The sequence below is a fragment of the Mobula birostris genome, chromosome 8 (assembly GCF_030028105.1).
Source record: "Mobula birostris isolate sMobBir1 chromosome 8, sMobBir1.hap1, whole genome shotgun sequence".
NCBI lineage: Eukaryota > Metazoa > Chordata > Chondrichthyes > Myliobatiformes > Myliobatidae > Mobula > Mobula birostris.
The window spans coordinates 115,710,207-115,723,544 of record NC_092377.1 but is presented as its reverse complement, the minus strand read 5'-3'; the positions used below and the strand labels follow the sequence as shown (position 1 = coordinate 115,723,544).

At 43.8% G+C, this 13,338-nt stretch overlaps 1 protein-coding gene across 2 annotated transcripts in view; it reads left to right on the top strand.

Annotated features, from left to right (window-relative positions):
• The window catches only part of LOC140201612 (probable methyltransferase TARBP1), a 398,438-nt gene that overhangs the window by 204,289 nt on the left and 180,811 nt on the right, over nucleotides 1–13,338 (top strand). For both annotated transcript variants that reach the window (XM_072265981.1, XM_072265979.1), the window contains one exon: nucleotides 9,206–9,326. In XM_072265981.1, the coding sequence (XP_072122082.1) occupies nucleotides 9,206–9,326 (121 nt within the window). The remainder of the gene's footprint in view (nucleotides 1–9,205; nucleotides 9,327–13,338) is intronic.

Sequence of the window (13,338 nt, the reverse complement as noted above, 5' to 3'; positions counted from 1 at the left end):
GGATGACTGGGAAGTTTCTAAACTCCAACAAAAGCCAACTAAAAAACCTATAAGAAGGGAAAAGATGAAATATGAGGGCATACTAGCCAGTAATATAAAGCAGGATACCAAAAGTTTTTTTCAGTTATATGAAGAGTAAAAGAGAGGTTAGTGTTGATATTGGACCACTGGAAAGTGATGCTGCTGAGGTACTAATGAGGGACAAAGAAATGGCAGGTGAACTTAAGAAGTACTTTGCATCAATCTTCACTGCAGAAGACAGTAGCAGTGTGCCAGAGGTCTGTGAGTGTCAGGGAGCAGGGGTGAGTGCCATTGCTATTACAAAGGAAAAAGTTCTCGGGAAACCCAAAGGTCTTAAGGTGGACCTTCAATGCTAGGAGTTTTGCGAAGAAGGTGGACGAATTGAGGGCGTGGATTGACACATGGAATTATGACGTTATAGCAATTAGTGAAACTTGGCTACAGGAGGGGCAGGACTGGCAGCTTAATATTCCAGGGTTCCAATGTTTCAGATGTGATAGAGGCAGAGGAATGAAAGGTTCAGGGGGGGTGGGTAGCATTGCTTGTCAGGGAAAATGTTACAGCAGTGCTCAGGCAGGACAGATTAGAGGGCTTGTCTACTGAGTGCTTATGGGTGGAGCTGAGAAACAGGAAAGGTATGGCCACATTACTGGGGTTGTATTATAGACCACCCAATAGTCAGTGAGAATTGGAGGAGCAAATCTGCAGAGAAATAGCAGGCAACTGCAGGAAACAAAGTTGTGGTGGTAGGGGATTTTAATTTTCCATATATTGATTGGGACTCCCATACTGTCGGGGGTCCAGATGGTTTAGAGTTTGTAAAATGTGTTCAGGAAAGTTTTCTAAATCAATATATAGAGGGACCAACTAGAGGGGATGCAATATCGGATCTCCTGTTAGGAAGCAAGTTAGGACAAGTGATGGAAGTGTGTGTAGGGGAGCACTTTGGTTCCAGTGATCATAACACCATTAGTTTCAACATGTTCATGGACAAAGATAGAACTGGTCCTGGGGTTGAGGTTCTGAACTGGAAGAAGGCCAAATTTGAAGAAATGAGAATGGATCTAAAAAGTGTGGATTGGGACAGGTTGTTCTCTGGCAAGGATGTGATCGGTAAGTGGGAAGCCTTCAAAGGAGGAGTTTTGAGAGTGCAGAGCTTGTATGTTCCTGTCAGGATTAAAGGCAAAGTGAATAGGAATAAGGAACCTTGGTTCTCAAGGGATATTGCAGTTCTGATAAAGAAGAGAGAGTTGTATGACATGTATAGGAAACAGGGAGTAAATAAGATGCTTGAGGAGTATAAGAAGTGCAAGAAAATACTTACGAAAGAAATCAGGAGGCTAAAAGAAGACATGAGGTTCCCTTGGCAGTCAAAGTGAAGGATAATCCAAAGAGTTTTTACAGGTATATTAAGAGTAAAAGGATTGTAAGGGATAAAATTGAAGATCAGGATGGTCGGCTATGTGCGGAACCAAAAGAAATGGGGGAGATCTTAAATGGTTTTTTTACGTCTGTATTTACTAAGGAAACTGGCATGAAGGCTATGGAATTAAGGGAAACAAGTAGTGAGATCATGGAAACTGTACAGATTGAAAAGGAGAAGGTGCTTGCTATCTTGAGGCAAATTAAAGTGGATAAATCCCCAGGACCTGACAGGGTATTCCCTTGGACCTTGAAGGAGACTAGTGTTGAAATTGCAGGGGCCTTGGCAGATATATTTAAAATGTCGGTGTCTATGGGTGAGGTGCCAGAGGATTGGAGAGTAGCTCTTGTTGTTCTGTTGTTTAAAATAGGATCGAAAAGTAATCCGGGAAATTATAGACCGATAAGTTTGACATCGGTGGTGGGTAAGTTATTGGAGGGAGTACTAAGAGACAGAATCTACAAGCATTTGAATAGACAGGGACTTAATAGAGAGAGCCAACATGGCTTTGTGCGTAGTAGGTCATGTTTGTCCAATCTATTGGAGTTTTTCGAGGAGGTTACCAGGAAAGTGGATGAAGGGAAGGCAGTGGATGTTGTCTACATGGACTTCAGTAAGACCTTTGACAAGGTCCTGCATGGGAGGTTAGTTAGAAAAATTCAGTTGCTAGGTATACATGGAGTGGTGGTAAATTGGATTAGGCATTGGCTCAATGGAAGAAACCAAAGAGTGGTAGTAGAGAATTGCTTCTCAGAGTGGAGGCCTGTGACTGGTGGTGTGCCATAGGGATCAGTGCTGGGTCCATTGTTATTTGTCATCTATATCAATGATCTGGATGATAATGTGGTAAATTGGATCAGCAAATTTGCTGATGATACAGAGATTGGAGGTGTAGTGGACAGTGAGGAAGGTTTTCAGAGCCTGTAGAGGGACTTGGACCAGCTGGAAAAATGGGCTGAAAAATGGCAGATGGAGTTTAATACAGACAAGTGTGAGGTATTGCACTTTAGAAGGGCAAACCAAGGTAGAACATACAGGGTAAATGGTAAGGCACTGAGGAGTGCAGTAGAACAGAGGGATCTGGGAATACAGATACAAAATTCCATACAAAGTGACATCACAGGTAGATAGGGTCGTAAAGAAAGCTTTTGGTACATTGGCCTTTATTAATCGAAGTATTGAGTATAAGAGCTGGAATGTTATGATGAGGTTGTATAAGGCATTGGTGAGGCCGAATCTGGAGTATTATGTTCAGTTTTGGTCACCAAATTACAGGAAGGATATTAATAAAGTTGAAAGAGTGCAGAGAAGGTTTACAAGGATGTTGCTGGGACTTGAGAAACTCAGTTACAGAGAAAGGTTGAATAGGTTAGGACTTTATTCCCTGGAGCGTAGAAGAATGAGGGGAGATTTGATAGAGGTATATAAAATTATGATGGGTATAGATAGAGTGAATGCAAGCAGGCTTTTTCCACTGAGGCAAGGGGAGAAAATAACCAGAAGACATGGGTTAAGGGTGGGGGAGGGAAAGTTTAAAGGGAACATTAGAGGGGGCTTCTTCACACAGAGTGTGGTGGGAGTATGGAATGAGCTGCCAGACGAGGTGGTAAATGTGGGTTCTTTTTTAACATTTAAGAATAAATTGGACAGATACATGGATGGGAGGTGTATGGAGGGATATGGTCCGTGTGCAGGTCAGTGGGACTAGGCAGAAAATAGTTCGGCACAGCTGAGAAGGGCCAAAAGGCATGTTTCTGTGCTGTAGTTATTCTATGGTTTCTAAGTCAAAGTCATCATGGTTTCTGTGAAGGGAAATCTTACCTGACAGATCTGTTAGAGGGCACAGCCTCAAAACTGAAGGGTGACCCTTTAGAACAGAGGTAGGAAGGAATATTTTTAGCCAGAGAGTCGTGAGTCTGTGGAATGTTCTGCCACAGACAGCTGTGGGGGGTACGACCTTGGGTATATTTAAAGCAAAAATTGATAGTTTCCTCATTAGTCAGGGCATCAAAGGATATGGCGAGGAGGCAGATGTATGGGGTTGAGTGGGATCCAGGATCAGCCATGATGGGGTGGCGAAGCAGACTTGATGGGCTGATATCCTAATTCTGCTCCTATGTGTTATGGTCTTCTTCCCATCCCTCGCTCAATGTACTTATCTGAGTGCCTCTTCCTGCCTCAACCATTTCTTCTGGCAGCTCATTCTATATACTCCCCACCCTCTCCATGAAAAAGTTGCCTCAGCCCCTTTGGAATCTTTCTCCTCTCATCTTAAATCCTTGCCTCCTAGTTTTTCACTCCAGTACGCTGGGGAAAAGAGTGTTACCATCCACCTTATCAATGCCATTTGGAATATTTAAGCATGTTTATAATGTCGCTCCTGTCATTCCCCTGCATTCCAAGGAATAAAGACCTAGCATGCCTGCTAGCCTTTCCCTATAACTCAGGCCCTCTAGTTCTGGGCACATTATTGTTTCTGCACTCTTTCCAGTGTAACCATGTCTTTTCTGTAAAAGGGTGACCAAAACAGTATACAGTACTGAAAGTGAGACCTAATCAATGCCGTGTCCAACTTCAACAGAATGGCCCAACTGCTATCTCAGTGCCCTGACTGATGAAGAGTAATGTGTGAAATGCCATTTTCACCACTCTGCCTATCTGTGATGTTGCTTTCGATGAATTACAGTCTACTCTTGTACTCCTAGCGGCCTCTGTTCCATTGCACTCCTTTCTGTTAAAGATTAGCTCTATTGCTTGTAAGTTGAAGCATTGAAACTTATGGTGAAATGCTTCATTTGTTTCAACAACCAACACAGTCCAAGTATGCTGGGAGCAGCTCGCGAGTATCACCATGCCCCTGGTGCCACATTTATAAACGTAACCTATATATGTTTGGTACACGGGAGCGCCCAGCTGGACCCCACAGGTTCATGGGGAGGATGTACAGACTCCTTACAGACAGTAGCAGGAATTGAACCCCAATCTTCTAAACACTGGCACTGTAAAGCATTATGCTAACCACTGCGCTATTGTGCTGCCAGTTGTCAGCTAGATGGCCAGTTAACCTATCCAGTCGCTTGCCCCCTTCTCTATACGTGGTGTCATCTCTGCATCATCTCTTCATCTCCCTGTTATTCTTCCTGCCTTATTTCCATCTGCTGTTTCACTTACACAGGATATGGAGCATAGATGAGTACAGACTCTTCAGCCAAACCACGTCTTCACCAGGGGAACATTTCACATGGACCAAAGGACTTGTCAATTCATTAGATCAATTATTTAAATTTTGGCTATTCGTAAACAGTCCAGCATAAGCCCATGACTGGTTACAATTCAATGGTTTAATTTAATATAGGAAAACGAATATAGTATACAACCCAACTTCTTACTCATCACAGACATCCATGAAACTGAAAAAAAATGTATGACAGAAAACTTTCGAACCCCAAAGCCTCCCTTCCCCCTCTCACGCATAGGAAGCAGGAAAAGCATCAGCCTCTCACCAGCCACCATGCAAGCAATAGCAAGGCCTCCAAAGACCATATAATCACTCTCAAAATTTAATTTTGTCACAATTTCCTTAGATACCTTTTGTGATATTTTTGTTCTCCAGAGCATTGTGGGCTTGATATGTTGGTGCCAGAATGTGTGTCGATACTTGCGGGTTGTCTCCAGCATATCCTTGGGTTGTGTTGGTTGTTAATACAAATGACACATTTCTCTGTCTGTACAGGTGATAAATAAATCTGAATCGCTATTTCTTTTAAGGATGTCAAGCTTGAAACATACTGTATAACAATACCTAGTGAACGCAGCAGGCCAGGCAGCATCTCTAGGAACAGGTGCAGTCGACGTTTCAGGCTGAGACCCTTCATCAGGACTAACTGAAGGAAGAGTGAGTAAGGGATCTGAAAGTTGGAGGGGGAGATCCAAAATGATAGGAGAAGACAGGAGGGGGAGGGATGGAGCCAAGAGCTGGGCAGGTGATTGGCAAAAGGAATACGAGAGGATCATGGGACAGGAGGTCCGGGAAGAAAGACAAGGGGTGGGGGGGGGACCCAGAGGATGGGCGGGGGTATATTCAGAGGGACAGAGGGAGAAAAAGGAGAGTGAGAGAAAGAATGTGTGTATAAAAATAAGTAACAGATGGGGTACGAGGGGGAGGTGGTGCATTAGTGGAAGTTAGAGAAGTCGATGTTCATGCCATCAGGTTGGAGGCTACCCAGACGGAATATAAGGTGTTGTTCCTCCAATCTGAGTGTGGCTTCATCTTTACAGTAGAGGAGGCCGTGGGTAGACATGTCAGAATGGGAATGGGATGTGGAATTAAAATGTGTGGCCACTGAGAGATCCTGCTTTCTCTGGCGGACAGAGCGTAGGTGTTCAGCAAAGCGGTCTCCCAGTCTGCGTCGGGTCTCGCCAATATATAAAAGGCCACATCGGGAGCACCGGACACAGTATATCACCCCAGCTGACTCACAGGTAAAGTGTTGCCTCACCTGGAAGGACTGTTTGGGGCCCTGAATGGTGGTAAGGGAGGAAGTGTAAGGGCATGTGTAGCACTTGTTCCGCTTACATGGATAAGTGCCAGGAGGAAGATCAGTGGGGAGGGATGGGGGGGACGAATGGACAAGGGAGTTGCGTAGGGAGCGATCCCTGCGGAATGCAGAGAGAGAGGGGGAGGGAAAGATGTGCTTAGTGGTGGGATCCCGTTGGAGGTGGCAGAAGTTATGGAGAATAGTATGTTGGACCCGGAGGCTGGTGGGGTGGTAGGTGAGGACCAGGAGAACCCTATTCCTAGTGGGGTGTCGGGAGGATGGAGTTAGAGCAGATGTACGTGAAATGGGGGAGATGCGTTTAAGAGCAGAGTTGATAGTGGAGGAAGGGAAGCCCCTTTCTTGAAAAAAGGAAGACATCTCCCTCGTCCTAGAATGAAAAGCCTCATCCTGAAAGCAGATGCGGCGGAGATGGAGGAATTGCGAGAAGGGGAAGGCGTTTTTGCAAGAGACAGGGTGAGAAGAGGAATAGTCCAGATAGCTGTGAGAGTCAGCAGGCTTATAGTAGACATCAGTGGATAAGCTGTCTCCAGAGACAGAGACAGAAAGATCTAGAAAGGGGAGGGAGGTGTTGGAAATGGACCAGGTAAACTTGAGGGCAGGGTGAAAGTTGGAGGCAAAGTTAATAAAGTCAACGAGCTCTGCATGCGTGCAGGAAGCAGCGCCAATGCAGTCGTCGATGTAGCGAAGGAAAAGTGGGGGACAGATACCAGAATAGGCACGGAACATAGATTGTTCCACAAACCCAACAAAAAGGCAGGCATAGCTCGGACCCATACGGGTGCCCATAGCTACACCTTTAGTTTGGAGGAAGTGGGAGGAGCCAAAGGAGAAATTATTAAGAGTAAGGACTAATTCTGCTGGACGGACCAGAGTGGTGGAAGAGGGGAACTGATTAGGCCTGGAATCCAAAAAGAAGCATAGAGCTTTGAGACCTTCCTGATCAGGAAGATCTCAAAGCTCTACACTTCTTTTTGTATTTCAGACCTAATCAGTTATCAGGAAGGTCTCAAAGCTCTACGCTTCTTTTTGGATTCCAGACCTAATCAGTTATCAGGAAGGTCTCAAAGCTCTACGCTTCTTTTTGGATTTCAGAGCTAATCAGTTATCAGGAAGGTCTCAAAGCTCTACGCTTCTTTTTGGATTCCAGACCTAATCAGTTCTCCTCTACCACCACTCTGCTCCGTCAAGCGGAATTAGTCCTTACTCTTAATAATTTCTCCTTTGGCTCCTCCCAATTCCTCCAAAGTAAAGGTGTAGCTATGGGCACCCATATGGGTCCTAGCTATGCCTGCCTTTTTGTTGGGTTTGTGGAACAATCTATGTTCCGTGCCTATTCTGGTATCTGTCCCCCACTTTTCCTTCACTCCATTGACGACTGCATTGGCGCTGCTTCCTGCACGCATGCAGAGCTCGTTGACTTTATTAACTTTGCCTCCAACTTTCACCCTGCCCTCAAGTTTACCTGGTCCATTTCCAACACCTCCCTCCCCTTTCTAGATCTTTCTGTCTCTGTCTCTGGAGACAGCTTATCCACTAATGTCTACTATAAGCCTACTGACTCTCACAGCTATCTGGACTATTCCTCTTCTCACCCTGTCTCTTGCAAAAACGCCATCCCCTTCTTGCAATTCCTCCGTCTCCGCCGCATTTGCTCTCAGGATGAGGCTTTTCATTCTAGGACGAGGGAGATGTCTTCCTTTTTTAAAGAAAGGGCTTCCCTTCCTCCACTATCAACTCTGCTCTTAAATGCATCTCCCCCATTTCACGTACATCTGCTCTCACTCCATCCTCCCGCCACCCCACTAGGAATAGGGTTCCCCTGGTCCTCACCTACCACCTCACCAGCCTCCGGGTCCAACATAGTATTCTCCGTAACTTCCGCCACCTCCAACGGGATCCCACCACTAAGCACATCTTTCCCTCCCCCCCCCCCCCGCATTCCGCAGGGATCGCTCCCTACGCGACTCCCTTGTCCATTCGTCCCCCCCATCCCTCCCCACTGATCTCCCTCCTGGCACTTATCCATGTAAGCGGAACAAGTGCTACACATGCCCTTACACTTCCTCCCTTACCACCATTCAGGGCCCCAAACAGTCCTTCCAGGTGAGGCAACACTTCACCTGTGAGTCGGCTGGGGTGATATACTGCGTCCGGTGCTCCCGATGTGGCCCTTTATATATTGGCGAGACCCGACGCAGACTGGGAGACCGCTTTGCTGAACACCTACGCTCTGTCTGCCAGAGAAAGCAGGATCTCCCAGTGGCCACACATTTTAATTCCACATCCCATTCCCATTCTGACATGTCTATCCACTGCCTCAGCTACTGTAAAGATGGAGCCACACTCAGGTTGGAGGAACAACACCTTATATTCCGTCTGGGTAGCCTCCAACCTGATGGCATGAACATCGACTTCTCTAACTTCCGCTAATGCACCACCTCCCCCTCGTACCCCATCTGTTACTTATTTTCATACACACATTCTTTCTCTCACTCTCCTTTTTCTCCCTCTGTCCCTCTGAATATACCCCTTGCCCATCCTCTGGGTCCCCTCCCCCCTCCTTGTCTTTCTTCGCAGACCTCCTGTCCCATGATCCTCTCATATCCCTTTTGCCAATCACCTGTCCAGCTCTTGGCTCCATCCCTCCCCCTCCTGTCTTCTCCTATCATTTTGGATCTCCCCCTCCCCCTCCAACTTTCAAATCCCTTACTCACTCTTCCTTCAATTAGTCCTGACGAAGGGTCTCGGCCTGAAACGTCGACTGCACCTCTTCATAGAGATGCTGCCTGGCCTGCTGCGTTCACTAGCAACTTTTATGTGTGTTGCTTGAATTTCCAGCATCTGCAGAATTCCTGTTGATTGCGTGTATAACAATACCAATAGTTTTACGAAGACATAAGATGTAGGGCTAGTAATAGCATGTAATGTTTAGTACATGCATTCTGACAGTCATGTGAGTAGGTACCCAAGATTTAGGTAAATATCTTAGATATAAGGGCATGGATTAGGAAAACAGAAACAAGTTGAAAATGCTCTTTGGAAAAATAGGATTTACAATTTTCCAATGTAAAGATGCTTCTAGATTACTTAAGTAGTAGTAGTCTGCTAAGCCATTATCAAGAGCTTATAAGTAGTTGAATAAAGTTTAATAACGCCTTGTTTTAAAAAAATAACTTTTTTTCTCCTCATTGCTACCTTACAGTGAAAACCGTGATGATCAATCTGTGCGGATTTTGGCCATCAATTTTCTTTGTCGATTGAATGGATCAGATTCACTGCATAAAAAGTTCATGGAGAATGTGGTCATCAAACTTCTTGAGAAGGTATTTTTTTTTTACCTTGTGTTATCGTAAATGAGATTTTCACCAGTAGCGATGGTGATCTCTGAAGCAAAATCACAGCAGCAATGTTCCTGAGCAGAGAAGATGATAAGATTCAATCTGCTTATGGAATATATTGTTATGTGTTATATTTAAAATCCAATTTAGAAAACTAATATTTTTACAGTGGCCACAAAGGAAATAAAGGTGCAAATTCTGGAACCAGTTCATTGAACATCTTCGCTCCATCCATCACAGAAGGCAGGATTTCCCAGTGGCCACACATCACCTGCCAGATGTGACTCCTTCCCCTCCCTCACCTTCTTATTCTGCCTACTTCCCCCTTCCTTTCCAGTCCTGACAAAGGGTCTTTACCTGAACATTTACTCTTTATTCCTCTCCATAGATGCTGCTTGACTTGCTGAGATCTTCCAGCATTTTGTGTGTGTCTGGATTTCCAGCATTGGCAGAATCTCTTGTATTTATGAACTGCTGGAAATACTCAGTGTGTGAGGTAGCATTGGTAGAAAGTTCTCCCCATGACTGCATGAGTTTCCTCTGGGTGCTCCAGTTTCTTTCCACATTCTAAAGGTGTACAGTTAGAGTTAGTGAGTTGTGGCTATGCTCTGTTGGTGCCTGAAGCCTGGTGACACTTGTGGGCAGCCCAGCACAATCTTCACTGATCTGATTTGACACAACTGACACATTTCACTGTATGTTTCAATGTATATGTGACAAATAAAGGTAATCGCTTTAAAAAAGGCTGCAGTCGTTCAAGAAGGCTGCTCACTACCATCTTCTGAAGGACAATTAAATGCTGGCTCAGCCTGTTAATAAATTAAATGCATCTTTGTTCCATCTGCTTTTCCCTCTCACCTAAGGTTATCCTGATTCTCTTGCTTTTTCTTGGACAGGGACTCTGTATTACAACCCTTCTGAGCTATGTTTTCACATTGTTACTGTCGGGCACACACTCAGTGATTCAGGAATAGCTTCTTCTGCTCTCCCATTCCATTTCTGAATGGACATTAAACCTGTGAGCACTACCTCATTACATTTTGTTTGGGTTTTTTTTCATTACTTATAACCTATTTTTGTACTACCATATTTATTTAATAGACTTGCAGTAGTTCAGGTTTTCATCTCTCTATTTATTTATCACAAATTGTGTTGTACTGCTGCTGTATAGTTAACAAATTTCAGGACAAATGCTGTTGATACTGAACCTGATTCTGATTTGGATTTAGCTTCACTCATTTCATCCAAATCAATGATGTACCCCGAAGAATCCACGTGGGTTTTCCCTTCCTGTCTATCTGCCCGTAGGCAATTTACTGGACCAGTCGTTTAATGCACTCTTTCCTACCCATTTTTTCCTGCTGTACTAATAACTCTCTCAGAGCTGCTTCCTGTTCTGAGATGGTTTCACACATTTACTGGCCGGTTCCATCTTGTTCTTGCCTTCAGGTGTAACATCGCTAACTCTTGCCACCTTCTCTATAACAGGGTCAGGTTAGCAACTCTTCTCTGTTAAACGCCCATGGACTCCCACAAATATCTTTACTGCGCCTCAATCCACCTCCCAATCTCCTGTATGCCCTGATGACAATACCTTTCAGCAGTTCTGAGACTGGGTGCCTAACCCTTTATCAAAACGCTTTCTCTCACACTGATGCAGCTCGACCTGCTGAGTGTTTCCTGATTTTTCGAATTTTATTGTCCAAAAATGACTCCACATTAAACAGTGATTATTAGTTCTCACATAGTACATTGCATTCCGTATACACAATGTGGTCTCCTCTTTTTCTCTCCTCCTTTATTTTCATTCATTTTTTTACACCCCCTCCGGACAGGTTGGCTGCAGATTACAAGCCATCGCCATTCTTTCTTGGTCAGCCCAAGTATCACATTATTCAGGATTTACAGTCTCCACCATATCACAGGAACCTCCTTTGTTTTCGTTGTTCCTCATCCTCAACAACTTAAAATGTATGTAACTTTTCTGAGTTCTGATCTGACACATTTACTCTGTTTCTATCTCCATCAATGCTGCCTGGTTTGCTGAGTATTTTCATCATGTTCCATTTTGACTCCCACAGGAACAGGCCCTTTGGCCTTCGATGGCAATCTAAACTGTGTGAATGCTTTCACTTGCTCCCTATCCCTGGATTCCCTGTATGTTAGGAAGCTTACAACAGTAGCTAATTTTTAATGAGGATATTTTACCCCATGGTTGTCATAATTTATTCAAAATGTTTCCTGATTTTTTTTTTCCTCTCTTGGGCATTGCTAATGTCCAAAATAAGCTCTTAATCATGATTTTAAAAGATCATTCACAGTTCCTTGAGTAAGTTTGTTTAATGCAGTCCTTTTAAACTCATGTGCAAAAGGTTTTATAAGGTCTTTTTTTGCTTTGCATTAGATTAACCAGTGTGGCTGATTCCCTAAGGCATCAGTTAGCTTCACTGATGGAACATTTTTTTTCAACTTTCATCAGTTTATATCAGGAGCTTTTCTTCATAGAATTGAAAGTCAGATGTGAATTATAAAACAATTTTTGAATAATATTATCTTAAACTGGAAAAGCTCTCTGGGGTATTGGGAGGGAGGGGGTATTAGGAAATTAGAGGGCTCTAATTACAGATTGAATTGTGTAAACATCAGCATTATTTAATATTGTTAGAGAAAAAGAATATACATTTGAATTTTGGAGCCATCTTCTTATCAGCCACTAATAGTTCTAAAGAGAGATTAACATGGCTCAAGAAATACCTCCTCATCTCCATTCTAAAATGACACTCTTCTATTCTGAGGCTGTGTCCTCTGATCTTAGACTCCCACCATAGGAAGCATCCTCTCCACATCCACACTATCAAGGCCTTTCGCCATTCAATAGGTTTCAATGAAGTCACTCCTCAATCTCAATAGGTTTCAATGAAGTCACTCCTCAATCTCAATAGGTTTCAATGAAGTCACTCCTCAATCTCAATAGGTTTCAATGAAGTCACTCCTCAATAATAACAGAGTTGTCGTGATGGGAGATTTTAATAATAACAGAGTTGTCGTGATGGGAGATTTTAATTTCCCAAATATCGATTTGCATCTCCCTAGAACAAGGGGTTTAGATGGGGTGGAGTTTATTAGGTGTGTTCAGGAAGGTTTCTTGACACAATATGTAGATAAGCCTACAAGAGAAGAGGCTGTATTTGATCTGGTATTGGGAAATGAACCGGTCAGGTGTCAGATCTCTCAGTGGGAGAGCATTTTGGAGATAGTGATCATAATTCTATCTCCTTTACAATAGCATTGGAAAGAGATAGGAACAGACAAGTTAGAAAAGCGTTTAATTGGAGTAAGGAGAGTTATGAGACTATCAGGCAGGAAATTGGGGGCTTAAATTGGAAACAGATGTTCTCAGGGAAAAGTACAGAAGAAATGTGGCAAACGTTCAGGGGATATTTGTGTGGAGTTCTGCATAGGTGCGTTCCAATGAGACAGGGAAGTTATGGTAGGGTACAGGAACCGTGGTGTACAAAGGCTGTAATAAATCTAGTCAAGAAGAAAAGAAAAGCTTACAAAAGGTTCAGAGAGCTGGTAATGTTGGAGATCTAGAAGATTATAAGGCTAATACCCTTAAAGTTAACCTCCAGGTTGAGTCAGTAGTGAAGAAGGCAAATGCAATGTTGGCATTCATTTCTAGAGGAATAGAGTATAGGAGCAGGGATGTGATGTTGAGGCTCTGTAAGGCGCTGGTGAGACCTCACTTGGAGTACTGTGGGCAGTTTTGGTCTCCTTATTTAAGAAAGGATGTGCTGACATTGGAGAGAGTACAGAGAAGGTTCACTAGAATGATTCCAGGAATGAGAGGGTTAACATATGAGGAACGTTTGTCCGCTCTTGGACTGTATTCCTTGGAGTTTAGAAGAATGAGGGGTGACCTCATAGAAACATTTTAGATGTTGAAAGGCATGGACAGAGTGGATGTGGCAAAGTTGTTTCCCATGATGGGGGAGTC